Source organism: Nuphar pumila, chromosome 13 (assembly GCF_984573655.1).
Source record: "Nuphar pumila chromosome 13, dmNupPumi1.hap1.1, whole genome shotgun sequence".
NCBI lineage: Eukaryota > Viridiplantae > Streptophyta > Magnoliopsida > Nymphaeales > Nymphaeaceae > Nuphar > Nuphar pumila.
The window spans coordinates 70,968,119-70,995,758 of record NC_143261.1 but is presented as its reverse complement, the minus strand read 5'-3'; the positions used below and the strand labels follow the sequence as shown (position 1 = coordinate 70,995,758).

The window sequence follows — 27,640 nt, the reverse complement described above, 5'->3', positions numbered from 1 at the left end:
AAAAACCCTGTCTCTTCTCGTTTTGTTGTGTCGATGGGGGGCTCCATTCCCCCTGCCACTCATTCTATCGATAGGGGGCTCCGCTTCTCCAGCCATTCGTTGCGTCGGCAGGGGGCTTTGCTCCCTCTACCACTCACTGTGTCGATAGGGGGCTCCGTTCCCCTTATCCCTCCTTTGTTGCCGGCAGGGGGGTGGAGCCCCCTGCCATTTGTTGTGTCGACAGAGGTCTCTGTTTCCCCTGTCCCTCTTTTGTTGTCGGCAGGGGGGCGGAGCCCCCTGCCATCTGCTGTGTCGACAGGGGACTTTGTTCCCCCTGTCCCTCTTTTGTTGCCGGCAGGGGGGCGGAGCCTCCTGCCATCTGTTGTGTCGACAGAGGGTTATGTTCCCCCTGTCCCTCTTTTGTTGCCGGCAGGGGGGCGGAGCCCCTTGCCATCTGCTGTGTCGACAGGGGGCTTCGTTCCCCCTATCCCTCTTTTGTTGCTGGCAGGGGGGCGAAGCCCCCTGCCATCTGTTGTGTCGACAAGGGGCTTTGTTCCCCTTGTCCCTCTTTTGTTGCCGGCAGGGGGGCAGAGCCCCTTGCCATCTGATGTGTCGACAGGGAGGCTCCGTTCCCTCTGTCCCTCTTTGGTTGCCTGCAGAGGAGTGGAGCCCCCTGACATCTGTTGTGTCGACAGGGGGCTCTGTTCCTCTTGTCCCTCTTTTCTTATTGACAGGGGGCTCTGCTTCCCATGTCCCTCTTGTCTTGCTCTGTGCCTGTCTTAGTGGTCTGGTACTATTGCAGGTGTTGTCGGACCTGTTTCTGACTTTGGCTTTCATGCTAACCTTTTTGCACTTGCAGGTTGCATGACGGAGCACACTCGTGTCCCGTGGCTCGAGATCGTTCGCACCTACGCCCGCAAGCGTTTGGAAACTTGCACCCCCCAAGGTAGGTGAAAGTTGCGTAAAAGGACCTTGAATGAACAAAACTAACTAAATAAAAGATAATCGAACAAGAGGATAATTATATATGTATACATATAAGTTATATATGTATGTTCTTTAACTCAAGGACGTGCTTTCACGATCCTTATCCTGTTTATCTTTCTACACTTTACCTTTCTGATGCCGCCGCACTTTATCGGCCTAGGCTTGATTTTCTGCCTTTTAACTCAAAGACGCGGTTTCGCGATCCTTGTCCTATTTACGTTTCAGCACTTTACTTTCTGTCGCCCCGCGCTTTATGTGCCTTGGCTATTTACTTTTCAGCACTTTACTTTCTTTCGCCCTGCGCTTTATGCGCCTTAGCTATTTACTTTTCAGCACTTTACTTTCTGTTGCCCCGCGCTTTATGCGCCTTGGCTATTTACTTTTCAACACTTTACTTTCTGTTGCCCAGCGCTTTACGCTCCATGGATTTGTTCTTGACTTGCTTGTTTACGCTCTTACTACTTTATTTCTTGCCTACATCATATAAATTGCGGTTATATGATTGCCTCTGTTGCTCAGGTTTTTCTCAAGAATGCTGACATATTTGAGCTTGTTTTGGCTATCTCCTTGTGGCCCTTCGCTATCATCGTAGTCGCATCCCTTGGCGATGATGTTGTGTGATACTGCAATGAGTAGCACGAGGTGGATAAACCTCATGATATGCAATAAAACATAATTGTGGACATTCATTAAATAGTAATCATGTGCCTTCATAAGCAAGATGCTTGAGTGGGTCGAATAGACCAGGGCATATAAAACAAGGCGACGATAAAGAAAAACCTTTCGTCGTACTTGTTCGAGATGGTTCATCAAGGGCGAGCATGGATGGTACAAAAACTTCGATGGTGGGTCAGGCGAATAATGGCTATTTCGAGCAATGACTCAATTATTTCTCAGTCATTGGAGGCAGAGAAAATGAAGACTATCATAATTATCCTAAGTGCTAGTCGCCTGACACTTCTGCAGAAGTTGGATGCATCCATAGGCCCAGTATGTCTTTGGGGACTTACTCTTTTGGCCATTGGTCGTCCCCTTAGGAGTGGACTCAGTCAGTCATTTCGGGGTATAATAAAATACATAGCATAATGGACCCTTGAATCGATCTCAGTTGTTTCCACGTTTTGTGCCTTGTGCATACCCACAATGGCCAGCTAATAATAAGAACAAAATATGACATGCTCACATTATTATTAGATTTGCACCTTGGTGAGGTCACAATAGTTCTTTGCTCTTGAGCTTGACTACATGTTTTACCTTGATACTTGTTTTGCTACTTGTGATAGTTAAATGGTATGCATGATTAGACCTATTGAAATTGATTACAATTAGATTTGTTATCACTGTACGATTAGCCTGGTTATGCTCATGATGATACTTATGTTAACTTTTCTACAATCTTGGTTAGTCACTTGCTTTTCGCCTGTTGTATCAGTTTCTATCATAAGGATTCTATCTGCTTAGATATGAGCATGTGTTAGATTAGTTGTTGTTCTTCTTGTTCTTTTTGCGCACCTACCAGTTTTTTTACATGGCTAACCCCATTCTATGGATGTAGGTGACAGGTAGTCTCTCCTCAAAGGCAGTGGTGCAATGCTACATGATCAAGGCCTCACCTCTCTTGTTGGTGTTCTGACTATTTTGTTTCGGGTTTTGTAGTTTTGTTTTTAGGGGTGGATGACCCTAGTGTTCTGTATAAGCTAAACCTTTTTTCGATAAAATCTTTTCTATATTTTGGTTATTGTCTAGTTCAGCTAAGAAATGTGTTTTTTTTTGGATTTTTTGGCTAACGTACTCAGAAGAATTGACTTGTGCTTTTTATTGAAAACCTCTTGTATCACTAAAAATCTTCGCTGCAAACTCTGACTTTCAAAAGGAATTTCATTCAAATTTTCATGTCTCAAGTCAAACTTTTGGGGCGTTACACCAAGTGTCAAATCCATACTTAATTAAATCTAAATTCCAAATAAAATTTGAATTAAATTCAAACTTTAATTTAAATTCAATAAAAATTTCAATTCACATGAGATTAAATTTTAAATTAATGTACACATTCAAATGTAATTTCAATTATAATTTAATTCACAATTGAGACATAAAATTTCTCTTTATTAATTTAATAATTTCCAAAAATTTGTGAGTACAACATCCTTCTTCCCCTTAAAAGAAAATCCATCCACGAAATTCGATATAAACACTACTCAAACAAATGAATGTATTTTTTTTGCATACCAACCTTGGGTTCCTAGGTATATTTCTGTATACCATGATATTATTAATGTATTTTTACTAGAGGAATGGTCTTCAACCTCAACACATGTTCCTTCTGATTAACAATCTCTGTTGATTTCTCCCCTACTGTCAAATCTTCCTGAATATCCACATCTACATACTCTATAATATGTGATTGATTATTGATGTACTTTCTCAATATGGACACATGAAAGATATTATGGATCTGTAAGTACTGAGGAGGTAGTGTCACTCGGTATGCTGCTTCGCCAATCCATTCAAGGATCTTGAAGAGACTGATGTATCTTAGGCTCAACTTTTCTTTCTTTCCAAATCGAAATACACTCTTGATAGAAGATAATCTGACAAAGACGAAATCTCCCACATCAAGAGTGAGTTCTCTATATTGCTGGTATGTGTAGCTTTTCTACCAAATCTGAGTTGTATGCAACCTCTCTCTAATTGTAACGCCCCAAAATCACGGACTTGAAACCTTTTATGAAAAGGTTGAAAGCTTTGAAATCAATCATTTATCAGAGTTTAAAACAGAAGTTCAGCGGAAGATCAGGTTCAAAACAACAAGTCCCTAGACCTTGAGCACATTACAACCAAAAACAGATTCCCCCTTACAAACCGATTTGCAGTTCAAATATATATTTTATTGAAATTAAAGAAGAACCACATTTTGGTAATACAGTTTTAGAAATGCAGAGTTATAATCGAAAGAGATACTTTCAAAGAAACCTTGTACCATCTATCAAAAGAGTCCCCAGGAGCGCAACGTCAGGAAAGGGCATTGCCTTGAATGCATCGCATCATCATGCCATCGCAAGCTGTCTCAACCTGTTCACCACCTGCCCATGGAAATGGGTCAGTCACACAACAGACTAGTAGGGGTGCAAAGGACAAGAAAGAGCAGAAGCTGCAATAAGTAAGATAAACGCTAGCTCAAGCAGAAACAAGCAAGACTAGCAGATCTAACCAAATGTGTTGTGGAGTAAGCAAAGCTCTAGTAAAGCAGACAGCTACGTAAAAGAGCAGGAAGGATCAGAGTGTTGAACAGACAACTATAGCAATCTCATAAATATAATAGGTGAAGAGTAACTAACTCTATCCACCAGCCAAGCAAAGCAATTTCATCAGACATGTATTCATAACAACACTCGTAATACATCCAAGTACCATAGGATGGCTCAGTCCATTGACAAGTGATTACATTAATTGTGAGGCACACGCTATTGCATCACAAGCAATTCCTAAGCAATATAAGATAAGCAATCAACCTGTCTTTTGTTGCCGGCCCGCCCCCCCCTGCCGGCAACAAAAGACAGGGGGCAAAGCCCCCTGCCAAGAGGCACCAAAAGAGCAGGGGGACTTAGTCCCCCTACCGACCCACTGCAAAAAGGCAGGGGGGTAACCCCCTGTCGACAAGAGGCGACAGGGGGCTCAGCCCCCCCGTCGACCAAGAGCAAAAGGCAGGGGGGGTAACCCCCTGCCAAAACAAGAAGTGACAGGGGGCTCAGCCCCCCTGTCGTCCAACAGCAAAAAGAAAAGGGTGGCAGGAGGCGGAACCCCCTGTCGACCAAGAACAAAGGGAGGCAGTGGGGGGTTTAGCCCCCCCTGCCAACAAGTGGTGATGACAGGAGGCTCAACCCCCCTGTCGATCCACCCTGCACACAGACGAAAAGAAGCAACGAAGAGGGGAGGGTTTTATACCTCAGAAGACCGTGGCAACGGGACCGCCTGAGGGGAGTCGTGACTGTCGGGGCTGGAAGGTCGACAGCACAGGCTCCAAGGAGAACGAGGAAGGTGGTGGCGATGAACGGTGGCGGCTGCAGCACCCCGAACGGAAGCAGAGGCTGACGGCACGCTCGGGGTCCCTGGCGCAGCCTCTGACGAGGGGGGAGTAGAGAGGGGCGGCCGATGGCAAGGAACCCTCGCTGGAAGGGTGAGAGGCGAAGAGGAGACAACAAGGGGAAGAGGGGTGGTCGGCAAGGCTCGAAGGTCACCGGCGATTCGTCGGTGCTCGAGGTCGCTGGGGATGCAAGCGGCGAAAAGCTCCGACGACGGGGGCTCCCGCGCAGTCGACTGGGTCACGGGTGGCCACCGAGGAAACCAAGGTCGCAGGCGGCGGCGGCGAGGACCGGGAGTCGTCGACGCCCAGGGATCGTCGATCGTCAGGGAGGCCGGCCGGACGGAATCACTCGCCGGCGTCTCCGATCGCCGGCGGCAGCGTGACGGGCGGGAGATCGGAGCAGAGGAGAGAGAGAAGGGGCGAGGGTTTTACCCCTCGCCCGAGACACCTGCGTCTTTTTAAAAGACGCAGGTTCTCGAGAGTTCGAGAACCCGGGTCCGGGTTGATCTCGGGTCCGGCCCGGATCCGGCCCCGACACAGGGGTTAGACCCTGACTCGTGTCCGACACGTGTCAGGCATGTGTCTGACACGAGTCGGACGCGATTTTTTTTTTCACGGGCTTACATCCTACCTCCCTTAAAAGAATTTCGCCCTCGAAATTTCATAGGAAGGTGATCTGCCTAGATCGCAGCCAAAGGGAACTAGGTAGATTAGGATGCACGCACGCACACGAACCCCCAGACACATAAGCTTCTGAAGGGATCAGGACAACACATAATGCGTCCCAAAGAGAGGTTCGAAGTCAACCATCTTGGTCGAACCAAACGTATGTGTGAATTCATTATAAATTTGTCTTCGCTAGAGTTCATAGAGAGCCATAAAAGGAGGAGTTTAGCTGAAGGCTTATAAGAATGCTTATTCGTTATCTTCAAAGATAAAGAAACACGAGTCATCAAAGAAAATGAGTCTAGTAGAAGACAAATAGGAAAGGTTAAACATTAACTTCTACTAGACTCGATAAGGGATGAAGAGGCAAAACGAGACATTGCTCTGGCTTACGTTCCTTGAACGGGGTCTCTAAATCATCATCAAGACGTCGTGTGTCACACTCGCAAACTCTAACAAACTCTGCGTCATGAATAACCACAATCTATACCCTCTCAAGGCCTAATCCGGCCAACTGCCACCTATCAAGACTCACTTAAGGCGACATACTTTCTCATAAAAGCCCACCCTTCCACAGAAGGTCTGAAACATGATCAAGATCTAAAAATCAATACAAATCTGATTCACACATCTGAGCTGGGCATAAAAATCATGCTAAAAACAGGAAGCCAAATCTATAGATTCACAACTGGCTATACTCATAAATATCAGAAGATCAATACAGTTCACCATAGCCTTTCATGGCAATCAAAGTCACACAGGTTCCTCGTCGGGCCTCCTGATTTGGGAAACGTACAACCTCACACGGGATTACCGCTCTAGATGGTATACCTGGTCTTGGACAGTGTATATCCTCACAGAGATTTTACCACTCTAGCCGGGTTACCAGATCTTGGTCATACGAACCCTCACAGAAAACCCTTGGGAACCCAAACCTCAACAAATGCTATAATCAAAGAAAATCACTACGATACCCACATCAACACAAATGACCGCTCACTGGGTCGATAGCCACTAAAAATCCACAAGATCCACGCCTAATCACCTGGTCTGGGAAAATGTACGACCTCACAAGGAATTACCGTCCTAGATGGTATACTTGGTCTTGGACCATACACTTCCTCACAGTTCACCGTCTTCGCGGCTACCCGGTCTTGGATAGTGCACGTCCTCACAGAATTCTACCACTCTAGTGGGTCACCTGATCTTGGTCATACACCCCCTTGCAGATAATCCATTGGAGATCAGATCCTCAACAGGCGCCATACACAGTGATACATGCACCAAAACAATCGACTGATCAAAATAATTGACCGCACACAGGGTCAGAAGCCACCAAGATGGGCATAAGCATAAATACCAGCAATATGCATCGTATCACTTCTCATGGCAAAACAAAACACAGAATCACACATTCTTCCAACAATTCTTATCACGTGACATATCAATCACATCACATAGAAGATTTAAACTACGCAATTCATTAATGCCACAAGAAACATAATATCCTCAAATAAGACATCAAAGCATGCGCAATCAAAGCATGAATTCTATACACAAAAATACGCAGATAATATACTATGAATCAACTAAACTTCAACTTACGTAACTCCTACGCAGTTCAATAAATTCACAGGATTCAAGTTGTATGTGCAAATAAGACAATTCAAATCTTTGCACCATCATATGCATCCACAATTCTTACCTCGAAGCACACCACATTCAACCACTTCAACGTGAAACACACGCACATATCTGCAAGACATCCCTAGTCCAATACCCATGATATTCATAAATCATGCTATACAAGGATGATATAATCACACAATCCATCATAATGCGAAACCCTGCAACACAGTTAGGTAGGCGTGATGTATCATCAAACTACTAATCATTTGTAGTCGTGAGGTGTCATATATCTAAGGGATCTAAACTAATGATTTGTAGGCATACAAGTCAACCACCTAAAAGTTAATCAGTTGTAGGCGTGACACGTCATTCACCTAATAAGCATCACAATCATTAAGATCACAAAGACACCAAAGTCACACAAAATTTCATCGATAAGCTTTTACTTAACAAAAATACGCAACAACACACAAAAAGCCTTAAACTAAGACTAACAAAAGTGTCTACTCGACGTTTTCTATGTGTTCTGATGCTACTACTGAGAAAGTTGGGGCGTACTGCCGACTCGCCGAAGGTCATCGACCTTCTCTATGCGACAATCACGGATAAAGTGGCCCACTTTTCCACAATAAAAGCAACCACCAGAGGCTCGAGGACATGCCTGTCCACGGTGAATACGATCACATCTCAGACATTTTGGGTTTAACGGTCGTTGAGGCTCATTTCCTTCACTTAGTTTATGTCTTTTAGCAGGTCGACGCTTGTTGTCAGCAGTATCTTCGGCAGACTTTCAGTCGGGATGTTTGCTTAAAGTGGCAAACTTCAGCAGAATGACCCACCTTTCCACAAAAATAACAACTATCGAGGTCCCAAAAGCACCTAGGACCGAACAAAACATGAGGGCTGACACCTCGCTCTAGATTGGTGCTCGTGCATACTAACCTATCAACCTAAGGATCCAGGTTTTGGACCATCGCTTGGAGCTGCCCAACTGCTCCGGTTAATGCGTCTATAGATTTGATTAGTCTATTGAACAACATCTAAGCAAAAACACATTCTTTAATTAAAATAACTACAAAATAAGTTAAGAGAAATAGATACTCACAGTGCGATGCAGATGACGGATGATCAAGGATTACCACTTTCCCAGTTGCTCTGATACCAAAAGTTGTAACGCCCCAAAATCACGGACTTGAAACCTTTTATGAAAAGGTTGAAAGCTTTGAAATCAATCATTTATCAGAGTTTAAAACAGAAGTTCAGCGGAAGATCAGGTTCAAAACAACAAGTCCCTAGACCTTGAGCACATTACAACCAAAAACAGATTCTCCCTTACAAACCGATTTGCAGTTCAAATATATATTTTATTGAAATTAAAGAAGAACCACATTTTGGTAATACAGTTTTAGAAATGCAGAGTTATAATCGAAAGAGATACTTTCAAAGAAACCTTGTACCATCTATCAAAAGAGTCCCCAAGAGCGCAACGTCAGGAAAGGGCATTGCCTTGAATGCATCGCATCATCATGCCATCGCAAGCTGTCTCAACCTGTTCACCACCTGCCCATGAAAATGGGTCAGTCACACAACAGACTAGTAGGGGTGCAAAGGACAAGAAAGAGCAGAAGCTGCAATAAGTAAGATAAACGCTAGCTCAAGCAGAAACAAGCAAGACTAGCAGATCTAACCAAATGTGTTGTGGAGTAAGCAAAGCTCTAGTAAAGCAGACAGCTACGTAAAAGAGCAGGAAGGATCAGAGTGCTGAACAGACAACTATAGCAATCTCATAAATATAATAGGTGAAGAGTAACTAACTCTATCCACCAGCCAAGCAAAGCAATTTCATCAGACAGGTATTCATAACAACACTCGTAATACATCCAAGTACCATAGGATGGCTCAGTCCATTGACAAGTGATTACATTAATTGTGAGGCACACGCTATTGCATCACAAGCAATTCCTAAGCAATATAAGATAAGCAATCAACTAGTATGAGAAGCTAGTTATTACCAAGCAAGGAACTGCGTAAGCAGTTTAACCAACAAGGGTAACGCCTCGACGGGCGTACCTAGCTCAACGAATAGCATACCGAACTACCGAGCTAACAAGCAAGCAAGCAAAGCACATCACAACATGTGTATCTCACGATCATGTGTATAAGTTATATCTTGTCTCATTACTGAGCAGGCCGTTGTGGGTACGCACAAGGCAAAATGTAGAAACAGCCGAGATCGATTCGGGGGTCCATTATGCTATGTATTTTATTATACCCCGAATGACTGACTGAGTCCGCTTCCTAAGGGGACGGTCTGTGACCAAGAGAGTAAATCCCCAAAGGCAAACAAAGGCCCAATGGATGCGCATCCGTACTTCTGCAGAAGTGGCCCGAAAGATTTCCCCTAACCTCTGATGACTGGGGAAGGTCGGATCTTTGCCCGAGATTGCCATATATGACTGTCCATCGGAGTTTTGTACCATCCATCCTCTCTCTTGATGAACCGTCCCGAATGAGCACGACGGAGGGTTTCTTAACCGTCGTCCCATTCTCATGCTCTGGTCTTTCAACCTAATCGAGCATCTTGCCTGTGAAGGCGCATGATTATTATTTAGATGTGTTATACGCGCCATTGCGCGTTCAAGGCAACCAAACAATTCACATCCTACTTACCGCAGTACGCGTCGTAACTATTCAAATGCATAATCACGCTGAAAGGGGTCAATCCCTAGTGAGGGTAGAAACATCACTCTTGTGATCTCAAACACATGCCATTGCATGTTCGAGGCAGACATAAACCTCTCATCCTACTCATCGTAGTACGCAACGTACCTGTTCAAAAGTACAACCACGATAAGAGGGGTATGGATCTCTCGCAGGAAATCCCCAATGCTTCTACTTTATAGAAGCCCGCAGTGAACTCATTCCAGTTCCAACTGATCGTGCTCGGGTCCTTTAGACAATCGCGAGCAATCTGTCTATTAGGCGAAAGCAACATAACAGGATTAGCTTAATGTGTCAATACGCGCTTAGAGGTTACTATAGACCTCTCGATCTGCTCTCGTAGTCCAAACATATCGTACGTGACTAAGGGTAGAACTACAAGAGGAGGAACATGAGTCCCTTATAGGAGATCCAACAATACCTTCACGAAGGAAGGCGCTACAAACATGGTTGAACCAGAAAGCCTAGAAGCTAGGTCTCGTATCAGAGGTGAGGTAACGCCGATCTAGTGACGGCGCAAGTACATCGCTAGGATCCCTGCTCTACTCGTGCACAGGATCCTAAACAAGGTTATCTGAGTCATATCGAACAGGCAAACTAAGGTTGTAACACATCTATCCCAAATACGTCAATTTGGGAAGTCCGACCGCTACCTCTGTTTTACCAGCTATACAACTTGAAAATAGGTTTGCACCTAAGACGATGTCTTTTGAGAACTGAAGTGCATAAGTGCGTGTCGTGGCTTGTAAGCCAAGTGAAACGATATACACTATACATTCGAAGTTTGCACTCAGGGAGTGCAAGCTGACAAGAGGCAAACTCATGCACATACTAATACAAAGGTACGACGAGGGACAAGACTCGGTGGGCGAGGCCGCACCGCGAGGGTAGAACGCTAAGGCTCCACACGAGGTATGAGATCATGCCTCGATCATCGTAACGCACAAGCAGGCAACTACGCAAGCGACTCATGAGGTAGGAGATCCTATACTGACTACGCAAGTGTAAAGGACGACTCACGAGACATAGGGTTGCACCTCGATAGATCGATAAACGTAAGCAAATAAAGAAGCACACAACAACAATGAAATACATGAATGAGCAAGGCATATGCACGAAGTGCGGCAACAAGGTAAAGACAAACGCATACAAAAGATAAGGGCAAGAGCAGTACGACAGCACAGGAAGGTAAAGCGCGAGAAGTAAAGCAGGAGCAAGGCCATGGCGCATAAAGCGCGGGGCAACAAATAAATGCAGGAAGTAAAGTGCAAGAACGTAAAGATGGACCAGGATCTACATCCTGGAGAACAAGGCAAACATAAGCAAGTAAATGCCAAGGCGCAAAGCGCGGGGCAGCATGAAAGTAAAGTGCGGAAAAGTAAAGAGGACAAGGATCACGAAACCGCGTCCTTGAGTTAAAGACATGGAATGTAAAGACAGGAATGAAAAGCCTAGGCACATATAGCGCGGTGGCGACAGAAAGGAAAGTGCAGGAATGTAAAAAGGACAAGGATCGCGAAACCGCGTCCTTGAAGGTAAAGACATACGTATATACATTATACGTATACATATATCGTCCTCTTTTAGTTATCTTCCTTATTTTAGCATTTATCAGTTCATTGTCCTTTCACGCAAGAATCCCCTACCTTAAGGGGTTGCGGGTCCTCGTACGCATGCAGCGTAGGCAAGCAAAAGCTCGAGCCACAGAGGGCGAGCTGGATCCACCGTTCAACCTGGAGATCTCAGAACATTAGCATATGCCGAAGGTAAACAAGAAGCAACAAGACAACCAGGCCTCTTGCCTGCAGGAGGCAGAGGCAGGAGCTCTGCATCCTGCAGACAAGGGTGCCAGAGGCAGGGGCCTCAGCCCTGCTTGGCAACAACAGCAGAGACAGAGAGCAGGAGCTCCCTGTCTACTAGCACAAGGAAAAGCAGGGGAGGGAGTAGAAGCTCCCTGCCACACCTGCCACAACAAGGCAGGGGGGAAGCACCCCCTGTCAGAACACGAGACAGGGGCGCAGCCCCCTGCCGGCAGCAAGAACAAGGCAAGGGGGCAGAGCCCCTTGCCAAAGAACATGGAGATGCAGGGGGCAAGCCCCTGCTCGAAAACCAGAAAGCAGGGGGGCTTCGCCCTTTGCTGGCACAACGCAGGAGGCAGGGGAGGCCCCGCCCCCTGCCGGCATAATGCAAGAGGCAGGGGGGGACAGAACCCCCTGCCGAGGAGCAGCAGAAGAGCAGGGGGGCTCCGCCCCCTGCAGAGGAAACAACCAGAAGGCAGGGGGGCCCCGCCCCCCCTGCCGGCAACAAAAGACAGGGGGCAAAGCCCCCTGCCGAGAGGCACCAAAAGAGCAGGGGGACTCAGTCCCCCTACCGACCCACTACAAAAAGGCAGGGGGTAACCCCCTGTCGACAAGAGGCGACAGGGGGCTCAGCCCCCCCGTCGACCAAGAGCAAAAGGCAGGGGGGGTAACCCCCTGCCAAAACAAGAAGTGACAGGGGGCTCAGCCCCCCTGTCGTCCAACAGCAAAAAGAAAAGGGTGGCAGGAGGCGGAACCCCCTGCCAAGAAGAGCCAACGACAGGGGCTCAGCCCCCCTGTCGATCCACCCTGCACACAGACGAAAAGAAGCAACGAAGAGGGGAGGGTTTTATACCTCAGAAGACCGTAGCAACGGGACCGCCTGAGGGGAGTCGTGACTGTCGGGTCTGGAAGGTCGACAGCACAGGCTCCAAGGAGAACGAGGAAGGCGGTGGCGATGAACGATGGTGGCTGCAGCACCCCGAACGGAAGCAGAGGCTGACGGCACGCTCGGGGTCCCTGGCGCAGCCTCTGACGAAGGGGGAGTAGAGAGGGGCGGTCGATGGTAAGGAACCCTCGCTCGAAGGGTGAGAGGCGAAGAGGAGACAGCAAGGGGAAGAGGGGTGGTTGGCAAGGCTCGAAGGTCGCCAGCGATTCGTCGGTGCTCGAGGTCGTTGGGGATGCAAGCGGCGAAAAGCTCCGACGACGGGGGCTCCCGCGCAGTCGACTGGGTCACGGGTGGCCACCGAGGAAACCAAGGTCGCAGGCAGCGGCGGCGAAGACCGGGAGTCGTCGACGCCCAGGGATCGTCGATCGTCAGGGAGGCCGGCCGGACGGAATCACTTGCCGGCGTCTCCGATCGCCAGCGGTAGCGTGAGGGGCGGGAGATCGGAGCAGAGGAGAGAGAGAAGGGGCGAGGGTTTTACCCCTCGCCCGAGACACCTGCGTCTTTTTAAAAGACGCAGGTTCTCGAGAGTTCGAGAACCCGGGTCCGGGTTGATCTCGGGTCCGGCCCGGATCCGGCCCCGACACAGGGGTCAGACCCTGACTCGTGTCTGACACGTGCCGGGCATGTGTCTGACACGAGTCGGACGCAATTTTTTTTTTTCACGGGCTTTACACTAATCATCTGTGCAAGCTGTGTGTAGTGTTGCAATATGATCATTAACTCTACAATCTGTTCACCAACCTCATCTCAATACACAGGCGATCAACAAGGTCTCTCATAAAGAGCCTAAAAATGTGTCATCTCGATGCTGGCATGGTAGCTATTGTTGTATGCGAACTCGACAAGTACAACATGCATATCCCACTCACATTTCTAGTGTAGAACACATGCTCACAACATGTCTTCTAGAGTCTGGTTCATCCTGTCTGATTGTTCGTCGGTCTAAGGATAAAAGGTTGCACTAAACTTCAACTTTGTACTCAAAGCTTATAGTAACTGTCCCCAAAACCTGAAAGTAAAATGCGGATCACAATCGAATATGTTCGAGCCTGTATTCCATGTAACCAAAGGATCTTTTTGTTATACAAGTTGGCTAAGCACTTGAGTGACTGACTAATCTGAATAAGTAGAAGATGGACCAATTTGATGAGTCTGTCAACGATCACCCAAATCACGTCATGTTGTTGTCAAGTCTTGGGTAAACCCACTACGAAATTCATCGTGATATCCTCTCATTTTTACAATGAGATCTCAATATGTTGCATTAACCTGCCAAGCCTGTGATGCTCAAAATTTGATAAAAATATAAGATAAATATTCGTTACCACTATCTGACATAAATGAAGTAATTTTGCAATTGTGAAAATTCTCAATTTTGGCGTTGAAAATTTTGAATTTTTCAAATGGCTCTTTAAAAAATTATCAATAAAAGTTATGAAATATAGATTACCCCCACGATTTGAAGTATTTTTCAAATCAAAGCATCACTGGGTATGAGTTCAAGAATTTTAAAACTTCTTTACACCCAATAAAAAGGTTTTTATAAAAAAAATAGCTTGAATGCACACATCACATTTATTATAATGATTATCCTTGCAAACATGAATTAATCACAATTTTATCAATTTTCTTAATGGATCCAAAATGCACATGATCAAGTCTAGCATGTCATACTTCAAGTTAGTCAAGAAAGTAAATAGAAACATATAGCAAGAAACTTATGGTTTCAGAGTCTTCCGTATTGTATTTATTGTGAAGAGTTTTCTAGAACTTTTTGCACAGAATTCACTTCGGAGTAGAGATCAAACAACGGATGAGATAACACATTCAGAATGTGCCCTATGCACACATAGTCATCTTCCTTCTATTTGTGACGCTTCTTATTCTCAGCAATGGTTTTTTCTTCTCGTTATAGAGGATAGGGTTCAGTCAACGTGTACACCACCTTCGTCATTGGTTAGGAAGATCATGACTTTGTTCTGCCAGTGCTTGAAAATTGAAATTGGTCTCATCGAACTGAGATAATTTAAAAAATCTTTTAGTTTTGGACCTTAACATTTGACGCCATTTAGCTAAAATATTATTTTTAAATTGTTGAAAATTCAAAACTTTTTCTGCAGTAATTGAAGAAGGAAACCATTAAGCTGGGTTTATATAGACGCAGTTTGCATTAGTCCATAAAGGCCCATTAAAGGTCCAAACTGGCAGCATGCACCCATTAAGGCCCTAATGGCAACCCACAACAGGTTGGGTTCGGGTTAAACCGACCCATTGACACCCCTAGTTGTAACTGACCACTGCCTTTCCTGTTTTCCAGCCAAATGTCAAGTGATTGGTTTCGGATCCAATGCATGAGTGAATCCGACTCTGATTAGTTGGATTCAGTAAAGCAAGTCGAATCTGATTAGCAATCAGATTCGGTTTGGGATTTTCACAGCCGAATCCAATGGATATCCATATCCCAATATATGTAAAAATCTTGATTCTGTACGACCCTTTTCCATCCCAATCCGAATCCGACTCTGAATTCCGTTATTAAGTATCTGATTCAGGTCAGATTTTCAGTAAAAGCTATATCTGAACCGAATCCGATCCGCTCACGTCCCCAATTGCGGCAACTCTTCGGCTCCCCGGGGGATTCTGGTTGTGGCGGAATTCAATCATGGCGGAAGGAGAGAGCGACCAACTTGGAAGATCCCTCGACGACCTCTTCACCAATCTCTCCTCCGTGCTCAAGTCTGAGCTTCAGGTGCAAATCTCTCTCTCTCTCTCTCTCTCTCTCTCTCTCTCCTATCTTTATCTCTTTCCGATGGATTTCTTGCTCGTTTTCGTGTTATAATTTATATCTTCCTTTTGGGGATTTGGGTCTTTTGTTTCGGACTGTAATCCAGTTGAAATAATCAGAACTGATGGTGTTTGCGATTTTTCCTGAGAGAAATCTACTTATAAAGGGGTGTTTGGATCCATTAACTTATCCCAAGCATTGAGATTTTTTGGGTATTTCATTATGCTTGACGATGCAGTATCGATAAGTGCGTGCATTTTTCTGCGCATTATTAAGAAATGTTTGGATTCCGGAAAACTGATTCAGGGTCGAATCTTGCATCGTGGTGAAAAAATCAGTTTTCGTCCAGAGATCACAAAAAGCATCTCTTTTTATCTGTATAAATGGGTGCGACCAAACACATCTATGGGGTTAGTGGATTCTCCCAACTTTTCCAGAAAGCTGGTATAAGTTGGGGCATTGAATTTTGGAGTGAAATGTAGTATCTTGATTTGTCCCCCATTTATCTGGATGAACTTTGGCGGAAATACAATACACCAATTTATCTTACAAACGCTTCGTTAGATTCAATTGTTTATTTCTGTACATGAAATTCTTAGCCTAAGATCTTTTTGATAAAGTGGATATGATGGAGAAAATGTTACTTGAGAAACTTAGGCTGATGATTATTTATTAAATGAATATTCTTGTGTTAGTTTAAGCAGAGAAATGTGGGGATTAAATGTGAGATGAACTGATCAAACACTTGGGACAACTGCAAGTTAGTGAATGTATGACAATTGTCATAGAATAGGTTGGAAATGCAAATTAGTGCCATATAAACTTCATACCATGAAAGGAATCATCACTTTAAGCTCTAGAAAAAAATTCAGTTTTCGGCCATTGGGAAACAATACACTGCAGATTCAACCAAAAATGCTAGTAGTCCTGTGTTTGTTAGTGTTTTAGTTATATGGTCACTGGGCTTGCGCATCCTGTTGAGTTTAGGCTGCTTCATTGAAGCCTGTCAGCCTGGGAAGAAAACCAGTGTCGATAATGTCTCTTCCCTGGTCCTATTGTGCTTAAGTCGGCTCTTATTGGGCTCAGAGATAGCCGGGGCTGGTGCCAGGATGAAACTGAATAGCCCTTGAGCAACTTGTAGCCACATTACTGGCACCATGGCAACAAATGGCATGCCACTTGCCTCTTATACATCATAAATAAATAAGTAATATATATATATATATATATATATATATATATATATATATATATATATATATATATATATATATATAATCACTAGAATATGAGAATTCAAAATATGGGCATTTTCAACACTTTTTTTGCAAATCCAACCATGTGGATGTGCTTGGCATGATGAATTTGCTAGGAATCAACCATTGGATCATATATTTTTACTGAAAATGTGATCTTTGAATGCTTGAATATTGATCAAGATTATGAGCCAGTGATTTTAAAGCCTTAAAAAAATCTTCTTTATGCATCAAAATCGGATGATTCAAGAGCGAATTCTTATCAAACAAAGCATGTATATCACATTCGTACGGTTAGATCTATCTCACAGGGACTCGGTCCACTAGGTGCCCCACCCGCATCGATGTGATGCGACGTGGGTGCGGCAGCCGGTGTGGTCAACCTGAACGCACCCAGGGTCATTTATGTCCAACTTTTGGACTATATATATATATATATATATATATATATATATATATATATATATATATATATATATATATATATATATATATATATATTTTTTTTTTTTTGCCGCACCCCCGCACCCGCACCCGCACCCGAAGGGTTAGATTCAAGAGAAAAGGGTACAAAATCCACGAAAATTGCAATGCACACATCAGTTCTCATATTTTCAGTTCTCATATTCTAGTAACTCATATATATATATATATATATATATATATATATATATATATATATATATATATATATATATATATATATTCTATGTGGTCAAAAGCGCTAGACGGTGCCTAGTCGGTAGACCCCTAAAAAGACTAGTCAGGGACTAGGTGGAACTAGTCGGGCTAGTTAGTTCCCCAATTAAAAAATAAAAAATATACATAAAAATATGTTTAATTCTTTTGGTAATAAGATGCTTTCATTAGACAAGTATACAATTATACATGTTTCACAATATATATATAACCAGAATATCATGGTTGGCATTATTAGGACTCGGTATCGGATGGGCCACATACAACTCGGTAACTTGGGTGAGTCAAGAATTTTTATTTAATTTATTAAAAATAAATAATAAGTATGTAATTTATGAAACAAAAATAAAAAATAACATATTAGGTGTGATTTATTATATATAGTAATAAACATAATTATATATATATATTAAATATATATTTTTAATTTTAAAAAATGGCATTTTCACTATTTGAAATTAAAAAATAGTGTGTTATTTGCAAAATATCATAATGTACTTGATAAAACATAAATTTCACATTGTAATCATGATATTTTATATTCTAATTTTCTAAACATAAAATTTTCAGAAAATGTAGATAATTGCATGAGAGTTAATTAGGTACATTAAAATAAGTGTCATTCTGGTGAAATGCTTATTTATTATCATTATTTCAGTATTAAATATGATCATTTAACTCTCTCTCTCTCTCTCTCTCTCTCTCTCTCTCTCTCTCTCTCTCTTGAATGCTAATAAATTCTCATCCACCGAGTACCAATGCCAAATGCAATTTTGGAAAGTAGAAATATTTTCAAATCTAGCTTTGGAAAATTGAAAGCTTTTAATGTTTTTAATTAATGTTTTGAATTTTCAGCAAAACATGTTTAATGCTTTTACCAAAACATGCTTTTAGTTTATGCTTTTAGTTAATGAAGTTTCAACATGGTAGTTAAGACTCAATTGAGTCAATGATAAACTCAGTTGAGTCTTAGCTGTCTCGGTCGAGTTAAAATGTGACTCGTCCGAGTTTGGTTCTAACCGAGTTATACTACTTTTTTAACTCGGTTAGTTCCCGATCTGAGACAACTCGGGCAAGTCACGAGTTGATTCACCAAGTTTGCCAACTATTGCAGAATATACTTACATACATATATATGTATATATTCAATTATTCATAACATATTCAGTATAATCCAGAGTTACCGGAAGCGCCTAGGTAAAAGGGGAAGCGCGAAACGTCGCGCTTTCGAAACGCGTGGGGGAAGCGTCCCCCTTTTTTGGGAAGCGCTCTTCCCTTTTATGGGAAGCACATTTCCCTTTTATGGGAAACAGGCTTCCCATTTATGGGAAGCGTGCTTCCTCCACGCTTCCCCATTTTTCATTTTTTTTCGCTTTCCCCTCGCTTCCGGTTCGCTTCCTAGGTCGCTTCCGAGACTGTTCATAATTTTCTTCTAAGTGGTCCCACGCTTCCCCGCTTCCTAAATGTTTGAAAGTGCCTCGCTTCCCGCTCCCGCTTCCTTGACTGGTAACTCTGGTATAATCAGCAAAATATGCTCACCGTTTCACAGGAAAATCGATTGTAACACACACACATATTTTATTCATAGCATAATCAATATATATATATATATATATATATATATATATATATATATCATGCTTTCCGCCTTTCGTATAAGCACAATAGTACATACATATATAAATAACATATTACATAATCAATAATATTAAACATGCATTCAAGCTTTTATAGAAAAATTTACAAAATCTCACACATATATACAAACAAAAATCACATATATATATTATCTCACTTTCAGCCTTTAACAAAAAAATTCATCAGAAACAAATGAACACACACACACACATATATATATGCATATATAACATAATCATTTAAAATTAACCCCCTTCCTCATATTTAAAAAAAAATTATAATAGTAAAAAATAGCTAAAACTTCTCTTCCGCCTAAGCGAGGTCAACTTAATTGCTAACTAAGCGCCCTAGTTGATGACTAGTTGGCAAAAATGGTACTTGTTAAGCTACTCACCTAGGAATTGCAAAGCCTAGACATTTTACTTGTGCCTAGGCCGACTAGTTGGTGCTTTTGACTCGCATATATATATATATATATATAGCACTGCTATTCTCAGACCTGGTACATCAAGCTTATTAACTACCCAGCCCAATGTTCACCCTTGATCTGGTTAATAGATTTATATATCTTTATGATTTTTTCTTTCTTAACCATTTATATCATATCATTTTCTTTTTTTATCTAAAGTTGTTTTCTTTCCCAATATAAATTTCTCTTCATTGCTCTAATGTCATATTGCATAGAAGTTAAATAATATCTCATTTTAAAAGAATTGGTAGCTTTAAGACGAATATGTCGGCCTATAGATTGTTACGTTGTCTTGACTAAATAAACATAGTGACCTAAGTCACACGGGCTCGGCTATAAGGTCGACGCACCTGCGTCGACACGCCCCGACATGGGTGCGGACATGATCAACTAAGTGTCGGACTCGGTCAACGCACCGGGGCCGAGTCCATCCATATTTTGGACTCGGTCAACTTTGACCGAGTCTATTTTTGTCCATTTTTATGGCAAAAGACATAAAAACTAAAAAAAATGATCTTTATATATATATATATATATATATATATATATATATATATATATATATATATATATATATATATATATATATATATATATATATATATATATATATATATAACGGTGTCCCCTAAGGGTATGTTTGATGGCTTGTCCAGGGTTGGACGAAATGAACAAAAAGAATGGAATAGAACATTGGTTCTGTTCGTTCCGTAACAAGTGTTCCAAGTCCAACGTTTGTTTAGACTGTACTCAGATGTTATGTTCCAAATGTCCATTGTTTGATGACGATGTGTGGACAACTTGGACAGTCATGGATAATGGGTCAAATTACTTCATTTTGGATCGTATGACCCAATCCGTCCACCATTTTACATGTTTTAAGAAGTTTATTATGGTTTTTTGCCCGAATATGAATCCAATTACTAAATTCATGATTTTTTTTCCTTTTGAACAATCATGAAAAATGGAGGTTGCTTCAAAGAAGCATAGTGGTAACAACTTTGATTTTCAAATATAGCATTACAAAGGAGCAGCATGGTAACAACTTTGATTTTCAAATATAGCATTTACAAATTCAAAAGGCACATACACACGTTCCCAAAATATACATTTCGGCATCATTGATGAGTACAGTGGATGGTATCCAAAGAATCAACATAATTGAAACATGATGCAAAATTACACTTGTTGCAACATTCGGTAAAAGGCCATTGGGCAAGAGGCCATTTGGTTGAACCCAGCCTTCATTGTTGCCCATGCAACTTCCTGTAACTAACCCGTGCTGTCTACTTGTCCCTCCCTCTAATGAGAGAGCATCATCAAAGTCCCCCCTGAGAGCTATGAAAAATATATACCTTAATGAAGTGAAAAATGACTCAACCATGAGATTTTACTCTTGTAAGAGCCTTTGTCAATAATTTCAGGTAATGTTCAACTATTGAGCCCATCAATCATATTACTCATATGTACACAGTTCGCATTACAACCATCATTAACATATAGTGTACAAGAATCCATCAGAATGAACGCTACAAGAATGCACAAATTACAGACCAAAATCATTAATCCAAATCAGTCACAATAGCCCCCCCTCCCAACATGCATTAACTAAGCCAAATACATACTGCAACATGAAACAAAGTGAAACCCACTTTTCCCTTCAAGCTCAACGCCAGAAAACGAATTGGAGACACCAAAAGAAGTTACAAATTTCCCAGAATTTCGCTCCTCCAAGAACTTAAATCAGTAAATCCCTGCAACCTCAAAAACACAACCTGAAAGAAACCAGAAACCGTCAATATAACAACTTGATCAGTAGCACCTTGTGATAGTAGCATCCTCAGCAGGTGCAATGGAAGCTTGATCAGTAGCACCTTGTGACATTGTAGCATAAGGAATAAAAAATCATCAATATAACAAATTGCATCAAGCTGAAAGAAAAACACAATCAACATGAAACGAAAGAAAAGCAAACAACAAAGTGCATGAAAGCAGAGAAGAAGAGGTGCATAGCAACAAAAAACAATGAAATATATGGCTCCTAATCCCAATAGCAAAGCCACTCTTATATCCAAGCCTTTGAACTACTTTCAGTGCAGAAGAACAGGACTGTAACGTAATATGTGGCTCCTAATCCCAATCCTCTAGCAAAAGTTCAATGATTGTGATAGGCATAGGCCAATTATTGATCTTTTCTTTTTCTTTTTTTTCTTTTTTTTAAGGATCCTGCACAACAATATCATGCACAAGTAGGGCTGAGAAACAAGCTAAGCTGCTCATTGCCCAACTCATGTTTGGCTTGTAAAGAACTCATTCAAATTCATAAAATAACCTCAGCATGGAAGCTGAACATGAACAGCAGGTGTTCGGCTCAGCTCAGTTCATATAATTAACCTCTTTAAATGGTAATATATATATTAGATATATTTTACATCAGATAATATGTTGTAAAACAAATGATCAAAGTATTTGGTTTTGCAAGCTATAGGTTTAAAGATAAGATTTTATTGCTTTCATCTCTCAAACAACATATTTGTTTGAAACCCCATTAATTCTAGCTATGAAACAATTGTAAACAAGCCAGCTCGAGCTCAGCTTGTTTAGCTCTTTATGATCTCAAACTTGGCTCAATTGTAACAAACAGCAACCACTGTTGAGCTCCAATGTGTTTGTGGGTTAAAAAAAATAATCTAACCTCCTTCATTTCTTCTTTTTGATAGGCATGTTGGGGGATTATCTGTGTGGGATTTAAACCCAAGACTCTTCGGTTATGATACTAAGACTTAGCCATCCAACTATCTAATTTGACCCCCTAGTCTCTTTCATTTTTTTCTATGAACCTACTGGTTATTTTGCTTGATCGAATTGGTCGAGGTTGTCATTTGGTTGCAACCAGGGACTCAACAGAGTTAACTCACAAGTTAGGTCAATTTGGAATAAGTCAGCTTTCTCTTGCACACACACAGTTCCGCACATTGTCTCTCAATTGATTTTAGATTACCTGTCTCGCTCACAGGCCATTCTAATTCCTAGAGTACTAGCACAAGGAAGCCTTTATATACAAGAAAACCAAAAAAGAAGAAAGACAAGCTAAAAAACAGGGCACCCTTTAACAATAATTCCAGGAGCAGTAGGACATGAAGCCAAGGGACAGTGATTCAGTTCAGTCCCCCACCACTTGACGTTCCTATTGCCTATCATACCCATGAATGCAGTCCCTGCATCAAGTGCAGCCGACAACACAAAGTTGTAGCGCTGCCACCACCTCTTCCGATACTGGAAAACAAAGAAATTAAATATGGTGCCAGTGACCCTTTAACAATAATTCCAGGAGCAGTAGGACATGAAGCCAAGGGACAGTGATCCAGTTCAGTCCCCCACCACTTGACGTTCCTATTGCCTATCATACCCATGAATGCAGTCCCTGCATCAAGTGCAGCCGACAACACATAGTTGTAGCGCTGCCACCACCTCTTCCAATACTGGAAAACAAAGAAATTAAATATGGTGCCAGTGATCAACCAGCTACCAATGTTGGTCGGCAATGCTGGTGGCATGCCAGAAAATCCGTAACTTATAACAGGAATGTTAAGGATCCATTTCTTCTCTGGGAATAACTACTTTCAGATAGAGAATTTCATTCTCCAAAACAAACAAAAACAGAAGGGAATTTGTCTCTGTATTGTGTATTGATTTTGTGTGTACCTGCTCAGCAATGTTTCCTGCTCCAGACAGAGAATCTTGGCTCTTGGTGGAAAGCTTGGCCAGCGTAATTGTGTGAATAGCGCCGATGATGGCAATCAAAGGGACTACCGCAAGAGTCACGAACGCGAGCTGCCATACTGTCGTAAACCCGATAACGAACCTGGAGACGAAGATCGCCATATGAATGAAATTTCCCAATTGCAAAGCAAAAAACAGAGCACCATAGATTAAAAAACTTTAAGTTGCATTCTTCTTTTTCGCTCTTTTTTTTCTCATTACACCATAAAAAAAGTAACAAAAGGGCACTGAAGACTATATGAACAGATCGATGCCCATGAATTCCTTCATTTCTCTCCCTTTGTAAACCAGAAAGGAAATAACTCTATCGCAATCGAGAGCGAGAGTTTGCTCCCTCTGTGCAAAAACCTAACTCTAATTTCCCAATGGATAGAAAAGAGGGAGAGAAAGAGGGAGAAGATTTGCAGGAAAATGAAGGGAACGACGGAAAAGAGATGGACGGGAAAAACGGAAAAACAAATCCTCGCCTCCCCCTCTGCCAGCCGTCCAGCACCCTCCTCCTCTAACTACTGTCTTCGCCTCTCCCCCTGCCGACCATCGGTGCGTACTCAAAAATTTTGGGCGAGAGAGGCATGCCCGTCGAGAAATTTTCGTTCTCCTCGTTCCTGTAATAGGGGGGAGGGTGGAACGAAAAGATCATAGGTATAAGGACGCGGTGGACGCGCAGAATGCCGTTCGCCGGGTCCAACGTTTGTCGGAAATCACCGTTCCCAGCGAGATTTTCATCCCAATCACGCTGGGAACGGCGCATCAAACATACCCTAATGGGCACAACTTTGACAGTCTTATTATTGTTATATATATATATATTAAATATATATACATATATATAGCCATGTTCCCGTGTCCAAAATTTTTGAAATTGCTCCGCACTCGTGTCGCACCCATGTGACATAGATAGTGACTGTATTTTTATACAAGAGCATATAGGTCCTCATGGCTATTTGGAATTGGATGTTGCCTACTTTGGCCAATATATTTCCTGATAAATAAGAGGGGATAATGTTTGCTACCTTGTGGGTAAGAACCCCCCCCCCCCCCCCCACCCACTCACACACACACACACACACACACCCCAGTGAAAATTTGCACTTTTTTTACTCTTTAATTTTTTTTCACAGCTGACCCTTCAGTGTGATCTACGTATTTGGTTTAGTAGAAACTGGCCTTGGGAACATGTTTTTCCAATGTGTGTCAAATTTTTCAAGGGCTGAAAATCAATGGCATACAATGTACTGAATTTTCAATCTTCAAAAAATCATTTCTTTACATTAAAAAAATAGGATTCAAGGGCTGATCCTTACCATATTCACCATGCTGAACACATCCATGGGGTTACATTTGGTCAAAACAGCCTGCCCATATGAGTTCCAACTAAGGGGTTCTCTACCCACAAGGGTCGCAAATAGTTTCCCAAGAGTCTATTTTGGATATTACATCAGTCACTATTGCAGTTGTGTACATTGATCAACTATAATATAGGCAAGCCTCTTTATACCAAGGCCGTATAGGGTTTTGTCCTTGTGGAAAGGTTAAGCATTTGGATCCTTCTAGTTATTTCTTTTCTGTAGTTCATTTCCTTTGATATGTTTGTTTATGGGTTTTATACATTCAGTTGTCAACTCTTTTTGGAGACCATTGAAGACTGCATTATTACAACTCTTAGTATCGGGATTTTCTTGGCAAGTGAAAATCCCATGATAAATAAAAAACTTGTTTTTTTCAAATTATTAATGGCAAGTAATGTCAACAGGGAAGTATGATAGGAAATGTAATGGTGTTTTAGTGTATGGTTTTCATCTGGCATATTGGTGGAATATCAAGCAATCTAGCTTTATGAAATTGTCTGTTTGTTCTCTGTGATTTTAGTTTTCTATGTTTTTTCCTTTCATTTGCTAAGAGTCTGGTAGGCATTTATCTTCATCCTCATCTATTTAGTTGTATCCCACCAGTTTTATTCCATGTAGAAATTCACCCTTGATTTTTAGCTCATATTTGAGGTGATTGAATTCTTTTTATGGGGTCCTATTGCTCTGGTTGCTTGTCAGTTATTGTTAGATCTTGTCATGGTTTTTCCCTCTCTTTTTTTTTTACCTTGTATGGGAGCTTTGTGATCCTTAAGGGTAGAAGAAAATGTCAGGCTGCACCAAGCAGTACCGTCAAGTTGGTGCACTGATCGCATTTCTAAGCTGTTATTGAGTCATCCTTCTGCTGTATATTATGACACCCTCTCTTTTGTTTTCTTGAGTGCTTTATTTGCATAACCTTTTCAAAAGCATGCCTCTGTTATGTGGCATCAATAGTTGAGCTGCTTGGAGTTTTGCAACTCCTAACAAGCAGCCATCACAGTGAAATTAATATTAGTTGTTTGATTCACTCAATGCTGGTTTCCAAGAAAGTTGCTGCTATGATGCATGTATTAGATCTATGGAACCGATCATGTCAAAGGATCTCTTCTTGTGTCAAAAGTCCACCTTGGTTTTACACCAGCTCAATCTGCTAAAATTATTTCCAATTGTAGGTCATGTAGATATTCTTAGCCTATTGTACATTTACTATTCAAATACTGCATTACGTTTTCATCTTTTCATGTTTCTTTGGTAGACGAACTACGTTTAATCTTTCAGGAGTCATATTTGGATAATATGCCTTAATAGCTGCTATGTATTGTGTGTTGTAGAGGGTCATTCTGTTGTATTGATCGACAGTTGCAGCGTGCAACTTCTTTCTTAATTTATCTGTCTATGGTTAAGAGTTAAGACCATTCCACCCAGAGTCATGTTGGAGAATTGGTAGCCCACGTTGGTTCATGGTGGCTTGGCCCAAGTTGGTGTGGGCTTACTAATTTGGATGATTATTCATGAATAAGTTCTCAATTTGTGTGTCATCCATTTGCATGGTCCATGCTAATCTTCTGTATTATTGAATGCCAGTATAACCTGAGAATTATTGAAAAGACGAGGATCATCTTTTTGCAGGGAACAGGCAACCTTCTGGAGCTTTTGGAGAAGATGAACCTCAAAGTAGCAGAAGAATACCAAAATTTTGGAGATATTGCTTCAGGATTAAGAGTGTTTGTTGAGCAACTAAAGGCAAAGAATGGCAATTTCGACGAGTATGTTCAGCAGATACATTCAATAGAGCAACAAGTAACTGAATTTGAAGCTGTGATCTCAATGCTTGATAGCTATGTCCGTTTGCTGGAAACGAAGGTGCGATCTGCATACCAGGATTTACCTCATAAACCAATGAATTAGATCATTAAAAATACAGTTATCTGGTCCTAGACAGCCCATTTTGATGATGTTTGATGCTTAGTGTACCATTCATGCGTGTAAATTTAAGGCATAGCCAGAGAGATGGAGGGAGAGAAGCAAATATGAAAATAAAAAAACATTGCATGTGGAACAGGTCGAAGCTGTAAGTTTCTTCCCACTTGGTGCTAAATGAATAAAAGAAACTAACCAAATCGGAAATTTCTTTCATTCTTGAGGGATATTTTTTGAATGGCTCATAAAAAAATTCTGAAGTCTTTTCCGGCAACATCTCTCTCTCTCTCTCTCTCTCTCTCTCTCTCTCTCTCTCTCTCTCTCTCTCTCTCTCTCTCTCCAATGTGCACTACCACACTGGCAAATGCATCCAACTGCAATATGCATTTTTCACACAGAAAATTGCACCTGCTTTTGCTATTTGCATCTAGTCATAGAAAAGCCCACGGGGGCCCTATCCACTTGACTAGTTGGGTCGGCAAAAGGCATTCAAGCTGAAGTGCGTAGAGAATTCAGTTCTCGGGCCTTCCTGTAAGATTGAAGCAGCAAGCTCCTTGGTGGATGAAGAGGGTGGCTGAGGGGTTTTAACCAATCCAGTGTCTCATATGGCAGGGCATCATTCTCTCCTGGGTAGGGGTGTCAATGGGTCAGGTTTTCACCCAGACCCGACCCGTACCAAACTGGTTTGGTGATAAATAAGAAGGCCCGATTAGAATCCAGATTGGACATGAAGGGTCCAGAGTCGGGTGTGGTTTGTGAAATTTCATACCAAACACGGGGCCAACCCAAGTTTCAATTAAGATCCACAAATTTTCAATGTAAAAATGATAAAACATATTATTTTACCAGGTATGGTTCGGGTTTAGTTCATGTAATCCTTCTAGAATCCGGGTATATTTTCTCTTATGGCAGGTCCAATAGACCTGGGTC

At 42.0% G+C, this 27,640-nt stretch overlaps 2 protein-coding genes across 2 annotated transcripts; one reads left to right on the top strand and one right to left on the bottom strand.

The window, feature by feature from the left end:
- Window positions 1-15,428: 15,428 nt before the first annotated feature.
- Window positions 15,429-26,926, top strand: LOC149818655 (biogenesis of lysosome-related organelles complex 1 subunit 2-like). The gene is made up of 2 exons (XM_089985179.1): window positions 15,429-15,560; window positions 26,420-26,926. Exons 1-2 carry the CDS (start codon window positions 15,474-15,476, stop codon window positions 26,696-26,698), a joined length of 366 nt encoding a protein of 121 aa, XP_089841305.1. The 5' UTR covers window positions 15,429-15,473; the 3' UTR covers window positions 26,699-26,926.
- Window positions 21,123-23,548, bottom strand: LOC149818656 (ABC transporter B family member 1-like). Its single transcript, XM_089984455.1, has 2 exons — window positions 23,364-23,548; window positions 21,123-21,433 (listed from the first exon to the last, which is right to left on the bottom strand). Exons 1-2 carry the CDS (start codon window positions 23,541-23,543, stop codon window positions 21,362-21,364), a joined length of 252 nt encoding a protein of 83 aa, XP_089840581.1. The 5' UTR covers window positions 23,544-23,548; the 3' UTR covers window positions 21,123-21,361.
- Window positions 26,927-27,640: the final 714 nt, after the last annotated feature.